This window comes from Portunus trituberculatus, chromosome 6 (genome assembly GCF_017591435.1).
Source record: "Portunus trituberculatus isolate SZX2019 chromosome 6, ASM1759143v1, whole genome shotgun sequence".
In the NCBI taxonomy this organism is placed as follows: Eukaryota; Metazoa; Arthropoda; class Malacostraca; order Decapoda; family Portunidae; genus Portunus; species Portunus trituberculatus.
The window spans coordinates 1,126,389-1,143,888 of NC_059260.1; the positions used below are offsets into that span (position 1 = coordinate 1,126,389).

A 17,500-nucleotide genomic window follows, 5' to 3' on the forward strand; every position below is an offset into this window, starting at 1 on the left:
GTGTGTGTGTGTGTGTGTGTGTGTGTGTGTGTGTGTGTGTGTGTGTGTGTGTGGAGAGCTGTTTGGCCCGTTAGTTGGCTGGCACTCACACCAACACACGGGGTGCCAGGCAGTGAGTGCCATGGTGGCCCTGGTGGGTGTTGGGCGGGGTGGGGTGGGGTGCAGGGGGCGTCTGTGCACTAAGGCGTCAATTCAACTGTGGCGGCCTCCACGGCCCGGAAGATCTGACAGAGGCAGCGGCAGCGGCAGCAGCAGCAGCAGCAGCAGAGACAGCATGGGAGGCCTAGCACTGCTTGCCCTCCTCTGCCGCAGGGCTGAAGAGAGCATTGGCAGGGTCCGCCAGGGGGTCAATGTCCTGGAACACCTTGTACCAGTCCAGCTTCTGCACCTCCTCCTTCAGGCTGCTGCTGCTGGTGGCAGTGGTGGTGGGCCGGGCAGCACCAGAGGGGCTGGGGGTGGCCTGTGTGGCAGTGTTGGGTGTGGTGGGGGGCTGCCACCCCTGCAGGCCAAAGTCCAGGAGCTGAGACGGAAGAAACATGTTCTGGGGCGGCTGGCCGGGCTGTGTCTGGGGGCCCAGGGGGAGGGAGAAGGGGTCTGAGGGATCCTGGGGCAGCCCTGAGGTGGTGGTGGTGGTGGTGGTGGTGGTGGCGGTGGTTTTGGAAGGAGTGGCGGCCACGTCGCTGCTGCCAAACACCGGCAGTGGCTGGCGCACGGGGCTCTCAAACAGTTCCCGCAGCAGTTGCTGTGTCTCAGACTCTGTGCGCGGCAGCTCCATCTCCGGCCCCAGTAGGTCCACCAGCTGGGAAGAGGGGGCATCTATCCCCTCCCCGCCGCTCTCCCCACTGCCGTCGTACTCCAGCAGGTTCACCAGGCTGTCCGAGGGTGTCTTCTTGGCCTCTGCCTTCCTGGCCTTGGCCTTCTTGCCACCGGGGGCCGGGGCCCCGTCCTTGGCCTTCCTGGGCTGGTCGTGGTACTCTGCGTTAAAGAAGGTCTTCTCATCATTGTCCATCTTCTCCCCCTCCCCCTCCCCGTCAGCCTGGGCCTCCTCCCCGTCGTCTCGGCCGGCCTCTGCGTCGTCGTCCAGCGGCAGGTCGGCCAGCTCCCTGATGACAGTGAACTGGTAGGGCTGGTGGCCCTTGAAGCTGGTGGCCACGTTGTTCATAGTGCGGGCGGCCTTCTCAGAGAAGGCCACCAGGCCGTTCTGGTAGACGATGAGGGCGTGGGAGAACATGTTGCAGCGGGAGGCCGCCAGCAGGTCAATCTTCTGCAGGGACTTCAGCTTCATGCGGTCAAACTTTGCCTTCTTCAGCTTCACTGTGGCCTGCACCTCCCGAAACTTCTCCAGCTGGCTGTGTTGGTCTGGGTTGAAGTCCTGCGACACGTTCTTCATCCACATGAGTGCCCCGCGGTACTCCGTCCGCACCTTCTCCATTTCCACCACCGTGGCTGCCGTGTCCTCCACCGCCCTGGAGTAGAAGGTGTCCACCTCCTGGAACAGCCGCACCAGGGGGTTCCTCAGGGCCACGCGCTGCTGGGCCGTGTAGCTCAGGCTCTTGCCGGCCGCCGCCATCACCTTGCCAGCCCGGGTGCGGTCCACCTTGCCCTGCTCCTTCAGCAGGCGGCCCAGGGCGTTCTCCTCCTGCGCCATGATGCAGATCTTGTTCTGGTAGTCCGCCAGCAGCACCTGTAGGGTACCATGGGGCTCAGCCAGGACACACACACACACACACACACACACACACACACACACACACACACACACACACACTGTGAACTAAAACTAAATTATATAAGAAAAAGCTAAGTTAGGTTAAGTTAGGTTAGGTTAGGAGGCCCTTTCCAAACAAACACACACACACACACACACACACACACACACACACACACACCTGGAGATTCTTGGTGCTGGCTTCGATGGCCCTGAACAGCTCAATCTTGGCGTCCAGCTCTGCGTCGGAGGCAACCACATGCTCGTCCTCCTTCTTGCCCAGGCGGCGGATCACAGCGCTCTTAGTGAACCAAAACTGCTTCTGCACCTTGCCCAGCGTGGTGGTGCTGCTGTTCCGCTGCACCCATCGGTCATAGTTCTGCCCGGAGTAGCTGTGAAGTTGCTGCGTCATGGTGGCGGTGCTGCTGTGGTGCTGTGCTGCTGCTGGGTGCTGTGGCGGGTGTGTGGGTGTGTCAGTGTGTGTGTTGCTGCTCCTCACATGGTCAGCACACACCTGTAAAGAGAGCAGGTGTGTGAAGGGGGACACTGGGACAGGTGTGTTAAAATCTACTTGTGTTTTCTTACTACTTTGGAAAAAAGAGAGAAAAGAAAAGAGAAAAGAGAGAAAAAATAGAGAGAGTAAGTGTGTGGTGAGGGTAGACCTTCAGGGGACTGGCTATTAAGTCCCTTTTTTTATATATTTCATATTGCCCTTAGCCAGCTTTCCCCTCTTTAATAAAAAAAGAAAGAAAAAAACACTCGAAGGTCAGGTGTGTGTTGGTGGCATATCACTGTTTCCACTCTCTCTCTCTCTCTCTCTCTCTCTCTCTCTCTCTCTCTCTCATGACCTTTTTTCTTACTAGAGGCACTATGAAAAAAAGGAAAATAGAGAAAATAGAAGAAAAAATTTACTGGTTAAAAAAAAAAATATAGAAAAGAAAATAGAAAGAATAAAAAGAATAAGAAAATAAAAAAAAGAATGAAGATTTACTGGTTAAGAAAAAATAGAAAATAGAAAAAAAATTGAAAAAAAGACGAGGAAAAAAGAAAAAAAAAGAAAAAAACTCAGGAAAACAGAAAAGGAAAATAGAACAATACTTACTGAGGAAAATTAAAGAAAAATTGAAAAAAAAAATGAAAAAAAAAAAAAAGGCTTACTGAGTTGCCAATTTGTAAAAAAAAAAAATAATAATAAATAAATAGAAAAAAATATATATAAAAAAAATAAATAAAAATGAGAATCACCAAAATTTTAGAGTATAAATATTGACACACCTTCCATGCAACCACCAAGTCAACACCAGTCACCACCAGCTGTCACCAGGCATGCTCTGTCACCACCACATGCACAGTCACTAGTCAACACCACTCATCACCACTCACCCCAGCCATCACCAAATGCCTCCAAACACCTGTTATTCTCATTCATCACCACTCCCATAGTCACCAGTCAACACCACTCATCACCAGTCATCACCACATCACCAGTTATTCCCACTCATCACCACTCCCACAGTCATTTCAAGTCATTCCAAGTCACCACCAGTCATTTCAAGTCACCACCAATCATTTCAAGTCATCACCAGTCATTCCAAGTCACCACCAGTCATTTCAAGTCATCACCAATCATTCCAAGTCATCACCAATCATTCCAAATCACCACCAGTCATCTCAATCATCTCAAGTCACCAGTCACCACCACACCCACGCCACACCGCCCCACCACCCACCAGTACTCAGCCACACATAACACCTGTCAGCATTCGCCCACCACACCACTACGTCACCACCACCACCACCACCGTCACCACCACACGGGCATCACCACGCCTCACCTCCGCTGATCACCACACCTGACCCCTTTAATGAGCCTCAGGTGAAACGGAAGGCCAGGTGAGGTAATTAGGGCCAGGAAGTCACCTCTACTCTCTCACGGTGTTGATAATATACTCTCCCTCTCCTCTCCTCTCTCTCCCCTCTCCCCGCTCCCCCTCTCTCTCTCTCTATCCCTTCTATCAACAATATGGGTTTTCTGATTTTATTTAATTTTTGTTTTATTTTTTGTTTTTGATATTTTTCGTTGTACTTTTTTGTGTTTTTTGTATCTGTTTTATTTATTTGTCTGTTTTAATTTGTGTTTTATCGTTATGCTCCCTTGGGGTATTTATTTATGCATTATTTTGTTTGTTTGTTTCTTTTTTTATTAATATTAAGTTGATTGTATTTATTTATTTATTTATTTTGTCATTTATAAAGGTTTGATGTTAAAATTGTATGATATTATAATTTTAACATCAAACCTTAATAAATTACGAAATATAGGTAAAAAAAGGTCTCAAAAAATAAAAAGAAAAATACTGACATTATTATTATGTACTGTAACTACATTTATTTAAGTTTATAAATGAGAAAAACAGCATTACATAAGAACAGTCCCTGGGAGTAGACTGGCCATGCTGCTGTTGATGTTATACAAAATGCTGAAAGTGTGTAATAGGCCGTGAGGGAAAAATTAGCCGCTCTTCATAGGCCTACTGCTTGTGTGTGTGGCGGGTGAGGGTGAGGGAGGCCTGCCCCAGCACGGCCCAGACCAGGTGTGTAGGTGTGGCGTCCTGACAGGTGTGGGTGAGTACATGTGCCGAGTGACAGGTGAGTGCCGGTTGACTGGAGGAATGGGTGAAGGAAATGGGTGAATGGGTAACTGGGTGAAAGAAAAGGGTGAATCGGTGAGGGAAATGGGTGAGTGGGTAACGGGCTGACTGGGTGAATGGATGGCTGGATGAATGGGTAACTGGGTGAATGGGTGAATGGTTGGCTGGATGAGGGAAATCGGTGAGCTGGTGACTGGGTGAATGGATGAGTGGCTGTAGGAAATGGGTGAAGGAAATGAAAGAATGAGTGACTGGGTGAAGGTAATATGTGAATGGGTGACTGGGTGAAGAAAATGGGTGACTGGGATGAAGAAATTGGTGAATGGGTGACACTTCCTCCTCCTCCTCCTTCCTTACTTTTTTCTAAGCAACATTTTTTCAATTCTTCCCTTTTTCTCTCTCTCTCTCTCTCTCTCTCTCTCTCTTCCCCAGAATAGAGAAAGTAGTTTTGATTAATTTCTTTTCTTTATTCGTTTATTGATTCAGAGAGAGAGAGAGAGAGAGAGAGAGAGGGAGAGAGTGAAAGAAAGAAAGAGAGAGAACATTTTCATCTTTTTTTTTTTTTCATTTTCTACTTCTTCTTTTGTTACCCTTCCTCCTCCTCCTCCTCCTGCTCCTCCTCCTCCTCCTCCTCCTCCTAACACCACCCCATAACACTCCCCCTCTCCCCCACAGAGTATGGGCAAGGTGGCATCTTCCCTTGGGTACAAGGTGACCAGGCCGCTGCGAGAGTTTAACCTGGAACAGCGGGTGACCAGGGAGCTCAAGAAGGAGAAGCGACCAACAGCACCAAGACACCAGACCACTGCGGCACTCTTCGAGGAGGCTGTCAGGGGTGAGGAGGGGGATTGTCCGGGTGTTTTGGGGGTGTTGGGGTGTTTGGTGATGTGTTGGGATGTGTTGGTGGTGGTGTGGTGTGTTGTGGTGGTGTTTGGTGGGATGTTGGGGGTGTGTTGTGGTGGTGTTGGGGTGTTTGGTGGGTGTTGGGGTGCGTTGTGGTGGTGTTTGGTGGGATGTTGGGGGTGTGTTGTGGTGGTGTTGGGGTGTGTTGGGGTGGTGTTTGGTGGGTGTTGGGGTGTGTTGGGTGGGGTGTTTGAGGTGTTTTCTGGGGTATTGGCGATGTTGTTTGGTTAGGTTAGGACTGACATGACCTGCCTTGACCTTTCTTGACCTTCCTTGACTTGCCTTGATCTTTCTTGACCTTTCTTGACTTGCCTTGACCTCCCTTGACCTTTCTTGACCTGATCTCCCCGCAGATCAGCCGGAGGAGGTGAAGAGCAGTCTGAGAGAGAAGGACACCGACCTTCACCAGCGTCTCAAGAGTGTCTACGTGACCTCCCAGGATGTCACCGTGAGAGAGAGAGAGAGAGAGAGAGAGAGATGAGATGAGATGAGATGAAAGAGAGGGAGAGGAAGGGAGAGAGAGGGACAGAGAATGAGGAATGAAAGAGAGACAAGAATGAAGAATGAGAGAGAGAGAGAGAGAAGAATGAAGAATGAGAGAGAGAGAGAGAGAAGAATGAAGAATGAGAGAGAAAAAGAGAGAAAAGAGAAAGAAAAGACACACACACTCTCTTACTCCCTCTTCCTCTCCCTCTCCTTCACACTAGACACACCCCTTCACTCTCACCCTCTCACTCTCTCTCACCCACACAGGTACCAGTTAATCCCGTCAACCCGGACCGGCCGCTGCCCATGGACCGATCTGTCACCATGGACCCAGAGTTTGGATTTATTGAGCCCAAGGTATGTGGTGGAGGTGGAGTTAGGAATGTGGAGAAGGTGGAGTTAGGAATGTGAAGAAGGTGGATTTAGTAGTGGGTGTGGAGAAGTGAGAGGGTGGGGTGAGTGTTGGGGGATAGGGGTGAGAGGGGTGAGGTGAGGTGGGGGTGGGTGTGGTCAGGTCAGTATGTGATTAAACTTTCTCCTTTCCTTATTATCTTTTCTCTTCCTCCTCTTCTGTCTTCATTATTTTCTCTCCTTCTTCTTCTTCTCTCTTCATTATCTCCTTCTTTTTCTCCAGTATTTTTTTCTCCCTCTTCTCTCTTCATTATTTTTCCTCCCTCCTCTTCTCTTTTTTTTGTCTTTTCTTCCTTCTCTCTCCTCTTACCAGTCTCTCCTCCCTCCTCTTTCATCAGTATCTTCTCTTCTTTCTTTTTATCTTCTCTCTTCATTATCTTCTTTTCCTCCTCATCCTACTTCATTATCTTCCTTCTCTCTTCAGTATTTTTGCCTTCCCTCCTCTTCTCTCTTCATTATCTTCTCTTCCTCCTCTTCTTACTTCATTATCTTCCTTCCATCCTCTTCTCTTTTTTATCTTCCCTTCTGTCCTCTCTTTATCACCTTCCCTCCCTCCTCTTCCCCTCCTTCTCCTCTCTCATCTTCCTTCCCTCCTCTTCATCATCTACCCTCCTCCCTCATTATCTCCCCACCTCTCCTCCACTATCTCTCCTTCCTCCTCTCTTTCTCTGGCCAATATCTCCCCTCCTGGCACTCCACTCACTCTTCCCCTCTCCCCAGCCCCCAGCACCCTCTCACCCCTCTTTCCTTCCTCCCAGTCAGTGCCGTACGGGAAGGTGACACTGCGAAGGGCGGTGGAGGCCATCAGCCGTCACCAGGAGGATCCGGTGCTGTGGACGGCAAGACGGTTGGCCATCGAACACAAGCTTAGCATCGAACTCACTGGTAAATTGGTGACTTCAATTCCAGTAGGCCTTATTTGTCTTCTTTTTTCTTCTTTTTTTTCTGGTTTATTTATTTATTTATTTATTTTATTTTTTTTTTGTTCTTGTTAGTTCTCTCTTATATTAAAAAAAAGGTGAGTAAATAGATTAATAAAATGTTTGAAATCATTACTTTGTTACTCTTTCATCTTAGTTTTGTCTTGTCTTCCTTTTTTCTTTTTTTTTTGTCTTTTCTTCTTCTTCTTCATCATCTTCTTCTTCTACTAATCTTTCATTATCTTTTCTCTTTTCTTCCTCCTCCTGCTTCTTCAAATCTTCCACCTTCTCCTCCTTCTTATCTTCCTCCTCCTCCTCCTCCTCGTAATTTTCTATATTCCCTCTTACTTCCTTGTCTGTCTGTCTATCTGTCTGTCTGTCTTCCTGTATAATTTTGCTTTTTGTATTTATTTTATTCATTCATTTATTTATTTATTTATTTAATTTGAGTATTTTTCCTGTAATAGTCGGAGTTCAACATTCATGACCCAAATATGACTGAATTAACTCACCACCACCACCACCACCTCACCCTTTCCCCCCTCCCTCCACCCCCAAACAGAACAGATGCTGAAACACTTCCAAACCTTCATCCTGGTTGTGCCGCCGAACCCCAAGGCAAAGCTGGCGTCCGACTCCCTCTCCCGCACCCCCCTGACCGCCCCCCACCACTCCGTCAGGCAGCTACCGGAGGGGGAAGCTGACCAGGACTCCAAGGGAAACAAGAAGAAGAGCTGATGATGGAGGGAGTTTAGCCTGGGATGTGTGATGTGGGATGTGATGGGGTAGTGTGTTTCTCTCTCTCTCTCTCTCTCTCTCTCTCTCTCTCTCTCTCTCTCTCTCTCTCTCTCTCTCTCTCTCTCTCTCTCTCTCTCTCTCTCTCTCTCTCTCTCTCTCTTATTCTTCCATGTGTTGAGTTATTCTATTCTTTTATCACCTTTATCTCTTGTCTCATTCTATTCTGTATTTTCTTCTTGTGTTTTATCTATTCTATTATCCTGTTTCTCTCTCCTTTCATTCTATTCTGTATTTTCTTTTTATTTTATTCTTTTATCACTTTTTCTCTCCTCTCATTCTATTCTCTATTTTCCTTTTCCACCCTCTCCCCCGTTTTCTCTCTCATTCTTTTCTGCATTTCCTCTTTCCTCCTCCAGGCTGAGTGAGTGTCTGGTGGTGTTGTGTTGTGGTGTTGTGGTGGTGCTCCATGTAACACCACTCACAAGCCCATTGGTGATGTATTGAGGGGCTGCATTTGTGGTGTTGGTACCCACTAGTGACCAGTAGTGTGTGGTTGTTGGTAGTTGTTGACGTAGACAGAAAGAACACTGTAGGGGAACTGGCATCTAAGTCAGGCCTTTTTTTTTTTTTTTTTTTTTTTTTTTTTTATGGTAGATGACGGTATAGGGAACTGGCATCTAAGTTTTTAATTATTTATTTATTTATTTTTTCTAAGCCACAACAAAAAAGTAACTAAAAAATATGTAATTCCATTGTTTCTATATAATTTTGAAAGTAATAGTGATGAAAAATAAATAATAATAATAATAATAATTAACTAATGGTCATCTTAACTCAAATGAGCCAGAGAATATATATATTTTTTTATTTATTCATTTATTTATTACACTTGTTAATTACTAGTAAACTCTTGTACATATGTAACAAAAAGAAAAATGTACTATTGGTAATGTATATAATCCTTTTTACATAACTTCAGCATGTCTTTTGAACCCCCCCCACTCTCTCTCTCTCTCTCTCTCTCTCTCTCTCTCTCTCTCTCTCTCTCTCTCTCTCTCTCTCTCTCATTGTGTGGGAAGAGATGTGTAGTGGTGATGGTGAGAGGAAGGTAGTAGTAGTGGTGGTGATGGTGAGTGGTGATGAGTGAAGCTGTAGTAATGATGGGTAAGTGGTGATGGGTGAGGCTGTGGTGACTTTAGTAGTGGTGATGCACAGAATGGGTGACTTTCACTGTAGTATGGCAATGTACCAGAATGTAAATGGTGATGATAATGGTGGTGATGTACATGTGAGTACTGGAGACATATTTGGTGGTGGTGATGATGATGGATGTTGTGATGGTGCAGTGGATGGTGAAGATGGTGACAAAACACTGGTTTTGGTGCAGAGAGAAAAACTTTTAACAGAGGAAGAAGTAGAAGGAGACACACATACATACACACACACACACACACACACACACACACACACACACACACCCCAGCATCAGGAGAACCCTTTTAACCCCTTCAGTACTTGGACACATTTTTACTGTGAGTTTAATTGATTAGACCATTTTATTAGCATTAGGAAGGATCTATGGAGGTCAGAAGATTAATGGCCACAGTCTTCACTATTTTAATCCCCCCATGAGTTTCTGAAGCTGTATAAAATCACCAAATAGTCACCAGAAGGAATATGGAAACACGTCATGCTACTGAAGGGGTTAACAAGACTAAGACCTGTATTCTGAAACACTTTGATCTTTCCATCACTGCTTTCCAAAGGCTCCAGGTGAAGATTCTCACATTTTTAAGAGTATTTTTATGGTTCTGATGGTAGATTTGCAAGATTTCTAGTTAATTAAAAGGAGAAACTGTCTTGAAAACCTGTCTAGTCGTCTCTGTGCCCTTGGAAAACTGTGTAGTGAGAGGGGAGGGCGTTTCTGAATACGAGTACTCCTGCAACAGTGGTACAGAAGCAGCAGGGTTAGTGAAAAGCTCCGGAGAGAAACACTTAACATGGCCGGGTATATTGTGTCAAGATTTACAAAACTAAACTAAAACAGCAGCTGGACCAAGGGAAGCTGTCAGTGGTACATGTAGGATGACAGGAGAGGAACTGTATCCTTTCGTGTGAAGCATTAAGGCACATTCTAAGGGCTGCTCACCCTTATGTACATTGAAAAAAAGCACGGCAAGGATTGTGTTTTTAATCACAAATACACTTTCTGGATTTGACAGGAGTAACATTGCGACTTCGGAATGTACACAGACACACCAGTCAGTCTTTCTGTGGTCACGTTTTTCAAGAGATCATTTTCTGTCATCCTAAAAAAACACACACAGACACACCACTAAATTTTCATATTGTCATGTTTTTTAAGAGAGTTTTTGTTATCCTAGAAGAAAAAAAAAAAAAAAAAAAAAAAAACCAGTAAGTTTTCCTATTGTCATTTTCTCTGGACTTATCCCCCCCCACCCAAAAAAATAGATAAATAATAATAATAAAATGCAAACATCAGCAGATCTTATTTTCTATGGTCGCGTTTTTTTTCAAGAGATCGTTTTCTGTTGAGTCATCCTTAAAAAAAACAAAAAAACACAGACACACCAGTAAGTTTTCCTATAGTCATGTTTTCCAAGAGACTATTTTCTGTTATCAAAAAAAAAAAAAAAAAAAAAAAAAAAAAATAATAATGAAAAAAAAAAAAATGGAAAAAAATAAAATAGACACCAGCGATTTTTTTTTTTTTCTCTATGGTCGCATTTTTCAAGAGATAATTTTTGTTCAACTGCATAAAAAAAAAATATATATATAAATAAATAAATAAATACTCTGAAATATTCATCTGACAATTAAGAGATCATGTTGGCGACTCTTTAACCCATACCTAAAAAATAAATAAATAACAACAACACTAACAATAATAATAATAATAATAGAAGCTGGTGAATGGTACAGGACAAACCACAACAATTCACAACGTTGGCTCAATGTGACATGGTAATAAATTCACAACACTTCATTTGTCGCTTGTGCGGAGATACAACAACTTCCCTTTGTCCACGCAGAGCTCTGTACTCTCAAACCTTGACTATTTTCCGAGGCCACAGATGATTAGCGGGGTTTTCAAGAGTGTTTCTGCAGATGAGTGTAGAAATCTTATCACTCTGCCTCTACAACCGTAAAAACACATTAAAAAAACTTGTGTAAACTTAAATAAATCCCTTTTCAAAGAGCGTAGGTGAAGAACATAAGGGTTTGAGAATACACGGCAGAGAAAGGCAACACTTCACAACACAAGATTGGTCACTCGCTGATACAAACATTCACAACACTGTCATTCTCCTTCCTGATTACCACTGCCACTGCCTCACTATCTCACTGGCTGTCTGTCTGTCTGTCTGGTTGTCTGTCTGTCTGTCTGTCTGTCTGTCTGGTTGTCTGTCTGTCTGATTGTCTGTCTGTCTGGCTCACTAACACTTTGTACAGGTATATTGTCTTTGTTCTCTCTATATATCTGACTTACTCAATACAAAAATTAAAGAGAAAAGCTTCCATAAACACACCATTGTAGGACTGGCTCTAACACTATTACTCTCTCTCTCTCTCTCTCTCTCTCTCTTATTCCCTCTTCTACACTCTCTCTTTCCTCCCTCTACCACCTCCTCTCCTTCCCTCTCTCTCTCACTTCACCTCTTCTCTCCCTTTTTCTACCACATCTCTCCTCTCCCTCCTTCCCTCTTGTCACCATATCCCTCCTCTACCCTCTCTCCTCCCCCTCTCCACCATTACCATACATCACAGTCTGGGTTGTGGCAGTAATATCTGGAATTTACACCCCCCATACAACTCCAGTCACTTCTATTGTAATATCTTTCCACTATTACTATGTTTAACTTAGTATAAACTGTTCCCCATTATATCTCATCATGGCAACTGTCCTCCATTACAATATCTTTCATAATATCATTTTTTTCACTTATTTGTGTTATCTAAATGTTTTAATATCATTTTTTTTTCCCTACTCTTGTTCATTTGTCTTATCTAAAATTGCACTGTTTTCGTTCAGTAATGCTCGGCTAATATCGACACTGGAAGCGACAGAGAAGGCGAGAATGAAGAAGCCTTTATACAGTTTGCTTTTAATTCATCTCGGCTGGAACTCTTGCCTACTTTCTGAACAAATCGCTTTAAAATGTCAACACTGGAGGCGACAGATGGCTAGATTGAGAAAAACTTTATACAAATCGCTTTTAATACCTTCACTTACATTAATCTGCATTCTGTCACTCTTGCCTACTTTCCTGCTCCCCCAGTGTGAATATGGCTTTACTCTAATTCGCGCTGCAGATTTAAATGTCCGAGAGACGAGAAGAATGACAAACTTTATAAACCACTTAATATCGTCACTTAAATTCACACCTCCGTCACTCTTGCCTACTTTCTCACTCCTAGTTAGAATGCAGCTTTACTCATCAATGCCTCATATTTCCCCATCATTCACCCTCTAGTTTCTATGGCAAAAGGAACTCCATATAATTTGATAAGTACCGCTAAGTATATTCTCAATGCATCCTTATCTCGAAGACTCGCATTGGCACAGCAGGGTTGATAAAAACTTTAATTAATTACTATTATAATCTTCACCTCTCATTATCTTATCAGCTATTCTTGTCTATCTTCTATCCCTCTTTATCTATCTATCCTATACCCCTCTACACTGCCCCCATCCTTATCCACTTTTTTTTTTTTTTTATTTCTCTAATTACTTTTAGCTTCCATATCCTAATCAGCTGTTCTTATCCATCCTATCCCTCTTTATCCATCTTTCCTATACCCTTCTACACATACATGAATCCTTATCCACACCTTTCTCTTTTTTCTTTAATTATTTTTAGCATATAATCTTTGCCTCCCATATCCTGATCAGCTGTTCTTGTCTATCCTTCTATCCCTCTTCATCCATCTATCCTATACCCCTCTACACTCCCTATCCTTATCCGACCACCACCCTCTTTTGTAACGCAAGGGACGCTGCCCAAGAAAGAAAATAAAAATAATAATAATAATATGAAAATTGAATAAATAAATTTTAAAAAAATAAAAAAGTTCCCTCGATTGCCAGTTCTGAAGATCAAAAAGAGCGGTTTAAAATTCAGCGAAAAATAAAAAGGTTGCCCACTTCCTCGCACGGATAATTCAATCGGAACACAAAAACATCCATTCGCACACACACACACACACACACACACACACACACACACACACACACACACACACACCACCACCTCACTGTAACTTGGTGCTTGTGAGGTGATTGGTGAGTGTGGTGAGGGGAAATGAGAGGATATTAGTTCATAGCTGTACAATTAATACCCTCTCTCTCTCTCTCTCTCTCTCTCTCTCTCTCTCTCTCTCTCTCTCTCTCTCTCTCTCTCTATCTACTACTAGTCTACATTCACAGCCAGAGTAATACAGGACAAATCTGAAGGACTGAGCTTGTTTCCCCTCTTCTCCCCTCACCACAGTGCAGGGTGAGGGGAGTGTGAAGTGGCTTAGGGGAGTACATGTGGCTTAACCCAGGGACAAAGACAACAGACGGAGATTGGCTTTTTTTTTTTTTTTTTTTTTCCGTTTTTTTTTTTTTTTTTTCTTTTAGTTATGTTTTGGTTTAAGTCGTTATCTGGGTTTGTTTATTTGTTTGTTATTGTTTTTTTTGATTTGTTGGTTCTTGCGTGTCTTGTCGCGTCACTTGTGTTGGGTGTTAGTCACTCTTCCTTTGTGTTCTTCTTTGTTGCTTTGTGCTCATTGGAACTCACTCTCACTCTCTCTCTCTCTCACAAATAACTAAGCTGATCTATAATATTTTTTCCTTTCCTCTTATAATTTTGTGCCAATCTGAACTCACTCACTCACTCAGTCTTGCACCAAAATACTTCTTTTCCTTTCTTCTTGTTCCTTTGTGCTGAGTGAACTTGGTGATGCTTGCAATGATCCACAGAATTGAATTGAAACCCTTGCACATTTTGATCCTCCTCTGTGTCGCTGTGCAGGGCTGTGGCAGGGGGTATGGCTGTGGCTGTGGCTGTGGCTGTGGCTGTGGCTGTGGCAGGGGCAGGGCTGTGGTAGGATTGCCACTCCAACCCACCCTTGTGCTCGGAAGCGTTGTGTCTTTGATTAATTTGTTTTGCGTTTGTTTGCTTGTCTTATACACTAAACACTAAACAGTCTCGGCCTTGTCTGTTTCACCGCCGAGCTGAACGAGGGGACACTCAGCTTAGCACATTAATTCCCCACGTTTCTCAAGGGGTGAGGAAGAGGGAGGGGAAGGAAGGGGATGGTAAAATGCTCCTTATAACTGCACCATTGTTTCACTAGTATAGCATTGTCTGTGTGCTAAAAATGGACCACTTTCTTCATTAATACTGTTTACGAATAGACCATTAGTAGCTTTCCATTTACCATTAGACCATTACATCAACCATTAACTGTTCTTTTCACTATATCACCATCAGTCTCTTTTCACCATTACATTTGCTATTAACAGGTTTCCATTCACCATTATATCACTAGTAGTCTTCTTTCACTATTCCATTAAAAGCTTTCCTTCCTTCACCATTACACAACCCATAAATAATCTTTCTTTCACCATTATATTGCCAACGGTCTTCCTATTCACCATTACACTATTAGTAGCCTTCCTTCACCATTATACAGCTCATTAACAACCTTTCTTTCACCATTATATTGCCAGTAGTCTTCCTTTCACCATTTCTTTCTCTCTTCTCTTCATCTTCTCTTCCTTCTCTTTGTTTCTTTCCTTCTCAGTCTTACAGGAAAATGTCAGGAAAGTTGGTCTCCCTTTTCATGAACACATTTTTTCTTTTTCTTTTTTTTTTTTTTTTTTTTCTTTTTAGTCTGAACTAAAACAAGATATTTTATACATATTTTTTCCAGGGCTGGCGATTTTTTCTTTTATTTAAATCAGATTTATTTGATTTAAATTGATTTTTTTTTTTTTTAGATTTTCAATGTTGTGGAATATCAGATTGCTAAAGGACATTTTTAGCATATCACTCACAAAAAAAAGATAGAAAAAGTTGCATCAAGTTATAAAATACAATGATATAATGTGAAATGATGAAATGCAAAGGGAAACGATAAGGAGCTGTGTTAGTGATATAGCCTTCCCACAAGTGTACAAGGAACGGTACAAGCCTGCATGTAGCCTGTAGCACTGTACACTCACCGCCAAGTGACTTCGGACCTGCATGTACACACACGTTCTGAGGTGCACAGTGGTGGAAGGCAGCCACACTGGTGTTCTGAGGTATACAGTGGTGGTGAGAAGGCAGCCACACTGGTCTTCCTTTTAAGCCCAATGAGATCGGATGTAAATAGTGATTAGTGACAGACTTGATGGATTTACTGGAGAATATCGTCTCTGTTAGTTTTGATACATTGAGCTGCAAACTACTGTGTTTGCTGATGGAAATACTCATCTTTACTTTTTTGTTCTGATATATTCAACTACAAAATCATTTCTCTTAGCAAATTTGCAAGGTACATCATTTTTTTTTTTTTTTTTTGTCACTTCTATACTTGCATGTGCTACAAAAATAAAAAATTATCTTCATCATTTCTGTAACTTTTTAATACAATAATAAAATTTGATTATAAAACCCCGTGTCTTAATTTTATTCATACCACTTCACTTTCCAAAGCATAATACAGAAATCAATTTAAATCACTCGTTTAAAAAAAATCAACTAATTAAAATCATAATTTAAATCAAGATGTAAATCAGCCAACCCTGTTTTTTTTTCATTTCTCTTTTTTCTACTTACACAAGATTAATTTTCTTCTTTTCTTTGTTTTTTTTCATTTTCTAAGACATTTTACTATTAACTAACCCAAGATAATTCATTTTCTTTCTTTCTTTATACACACACTTTTGCTTCTCCATCACATAAAAACAAGATCATTTTTTTCATTTTCTTTTTCTCCTTCTGTTGTTGACACTTCTGTTTTTCTTTACTTATGAACTAATGGACAGCTGGACCCTTCTCTCTCTCTCTCTCTCTCTCTCTCTCTCTCTCTCCATTTGTGTGCTGCAGTAAACTCTACGTGTGTGTGTGTGTGTGTGTGTGTGTGTGTGAGTCTGCAGAGAAAGAGAGAGAGATAAATTAGTGTTAGTATATTTTCTCTTTCCTTTCTTTGTATATCAATGTCTCATACTATTTATAGGGGGGTGGGTGATAATTGGGGGGTCAGGGAATGCTTCATATATGAGACACTGTGGTGGTGTGGAGGAGATAAGGAGATAGAGAGAAAGAGAGGAGAGAGGAGGAGAAATGATAAAAGGGAAGAGGAAGAAGAGGAAATAAGGAGAGATAAGAGAGAGGGAGGGAGAAAAGATGATAAAAAGGAAGAGGAAGAGGAGGAAATAAAGAGAGATAAGAGAAAGAGAGAGAGAGAGGAGAAGAGATGATAAAAGGGAAGAGGAAGGCAAAAGAGGAGGAGAAAGAAAAGGAAGACAATGAGTAGAATTAAAGAGAGAGAAGAGGAGGACAGACAATAAAACAGAAGAGGAGGACAGAAGATAAAAACAGAAGAGAGAAAAGGAGAACAATGAGGAGAACTGAAGAGAAGAAAAAGAAGATGAGAGACAGAAAAACGGTCATCTTTCCCCACTTAATGAAAGACGAGAGGAGGAAAAAGAGACAGAAGAGAAGAGAAGAGAGGAGAGGAGGAGAGAAGAGAAGAGAGAGTAAGAAAAGCGAGAGAACAATATTTTCCTACTTAATGAGAGAAGAGAGGAGAGGGAAGAGAGAAGAGAGAAGAGAGAAGAGGAGGAGAGGTGGTGAGAGAGAGTAAGAAAGCGAGAAAACAGTCTATCTTTTCTCACTTAATGAAAGAGGAGAGGGAAAGAGAGAGGAGGTGAGAGGTGAGAGGAGGAGGTGCATGGAGGGCAGGGGACAGAGGGGGGGGGCACTAGAAAGTCACAAACCAGTCGAGGAAATCAGGGGTGTCTGGTGTGTCGTCATCCATACTATAGTCTTCATCCAGCCAGGGAGACGAAGTGATGTCATCGCTAGCAGAGTGCCACCTGTCCTCCTCCTCTTCCTCTTCCTCCTCCTCCTGCTCTTCTTCACGTTCATTGTCCTCTACCTCCACCTCATCCTCTTCCTCCTCCTCCTCCTCCTCCGGGATCTCCAAGTCAAGGTCGAGCTGTAGGTCCCCCTCATTGTCACTTGGCACTTCTCCACCAAGGCACTGTGGCATCCAGGGCATCTCCACCTCCTCCTCCACCTCCTCCTCCTGCTCCGGCTCCTCCTGCTCCTCCACCTCCTCCTCCAACTCCAGCGAATCCTGATGTCGGTACAGCAATTCCTCAAGAGTAATATTCCCATTGCTCTCCTCCTCCTCCTCCTCTTCTTCCTCTTCTTCCTCCTCCTCCTCCTCCAGTCCTCCCTCCGATCCTGACATATTGTTGTGTTCCTCGTCGCTGAAGCTCGAGAAGAACAGAGCATCGTGGTATGCACCGTCCTGCGCCCTGGCGGGGGGGTCTAGGGTGGGGCTGAGGGCTGGGCCAAGGGACACAGGGCTGCCCACTCCTCCGGCCATCATCCCCAGGGCATCGATGAGGTTCCTGTAGGGTGGAAGCTGTAAGTGAGGTGGTCGGAAGGCAGACACCA

At 43.5% G+C, this 17,500-nt stretch overlaps 3 protein-coding genes across 7 annotated transcripts in view; 1 reads left to right on the forward strand and 2 right to left on the reverse strand.

The window, feature by feature from the left end:
• The window catches only part of LOC123517494 (islet cell autoantigen 1-like), a 4,332-nt gene extending 643 nt beyond the window's left edge, over nucleotides 1-3,689 (reverse strand). Inside the window, exons 1-3 of one of the 2 annotated variants that reach the window (XM_045277611.1) lie at nucleotides 3,544-3,689; nucleotides 1,890-2,222; nucleotides 1-1,684 (exon numbers count right to left, since the gene is read on the reverse strand). The exon at nucleotides 1-1,684 is cut by the window's left edge and continues 643 nt beyond it. In XM_045277611.1, the coding sequence (XP_045133546.1) occupies nucleotides 284-1,684; nucleotides 1,890-2,120 (1,632 nt within the window). In that variant the 5' untranslated portion in view covers nucleotides 2,121-2,222; nucleotides 3,544-3,689 and the 3' untranslated portion in view covers nucleotides 1-283. The other variant, XM_045277621.1, reaches the window with a different exon arrangement.
• A 456-nt stretch (nucleotides 3,690-4,145) lies between these two features.
• On the forward strand, nucleotides 4,146-8,150 carry LOC123517501 (NADH dehydrogenase [ubiquinone] 1 alpha subcomplex assembly factor 4-like). Of its 3 annotated transcripts, XR_006678484.1 has the most exons (7): nucleotides 4,146-4,302; nucleotides 5,035-5,194; nucleotides 5,616-5,710; nucleotides 6,016-6,105; nucleotides 6,918-7,044; nucleotides 7,642-7,898; nucleotides 7,979-8,150. XR_006678484.1 is itself a non-coding variant. In XM_045277634.1 (6 exons), exons 2-6 carry the CDS (start codon nucleotides 5,038-5,040, stop codon nucleotides 7,815-7,817), a joined length of 645 nt encoding a protein of 214 aa, XP_045133569.1. In that variant the 5' UTR covers nucleotides 4,146-4,302; nucleotides 5,035-5,037; the 3' UTR covers nucleotides 7,818-7,952. The 3 variants fall into 3 exon arrangements, 2 of the variants coding, with proteins under 2 accessions (XP_045133569.1, XP_045133577.1); XM_045277634.1 differs by lacking the exon at nucleotides 7,979-8,150 and having other exon boundaries at nucleotides 7,642-7,952; XM_045277642.1 differs by lacking the exon at nucleotides 7,979-8,150 and having other exon boundaries at nucleotides 4,178-4,333; nucleotides 7,642-7,952.
• A 7,749-nt stretch (nucleotides 8,151-15,899) lies between these two features.
• Nucleotides 15,900-17,500, reverse strand: part of LOC123517518 (glutamic acid-rich protein-like) — an 8,359-nt gene continuing 6,758 nt past the window's right edge. The window contains exons 5-6 of one of the 2 annotated variants that reach the window (XM_045277663.1): nucleotides 16,813-17,454; nucleotides 15,900-15,963 (exon numbers count right to left, since the gene is read on the reverse strand). In XM_045277663.1, coding sequence (XP_045133598.1) covers nucleotide 15,963; nucleotides 16,813-17,454 — 643 coding nt within the window. In that variant the 3' untranslated portion in view covers nucleotides 15,900-15,962. Of the gene's footprint in view, nucleotides 15,964-15,984; nucleotides 17,455-17,500 lie in introns of those variants that run through there. The other variant, XM_045277655.1, reaches the window with a different exon arrangement.

Excerpts from the sequence above, each read along its gene's own strand:
- LOC123517501 (XM_045277634.1), top strand. The coding sequence starts at position 5,038 with ATGGGCAAGGTGGCATCTTCCCTTGGGTACAAGGTGACCAGGCCGCTG. Across the intron at positions 5,195-5,615 it reads CTTCGAGGAGGCTGTCAGGG|ATCAGCCGGAGGAGGTGAAG; the intron begins GTGAGGAGGGGG and ends ATCTCCCCGCAG. Across the intron at positions 7,045-7,641 it reads GCTTAGCATCGAACTCACTG|AACAGATGCTGAAACACTTC; the intron begins GTAAATTGGTGA and ends ACCCCCAAACAG.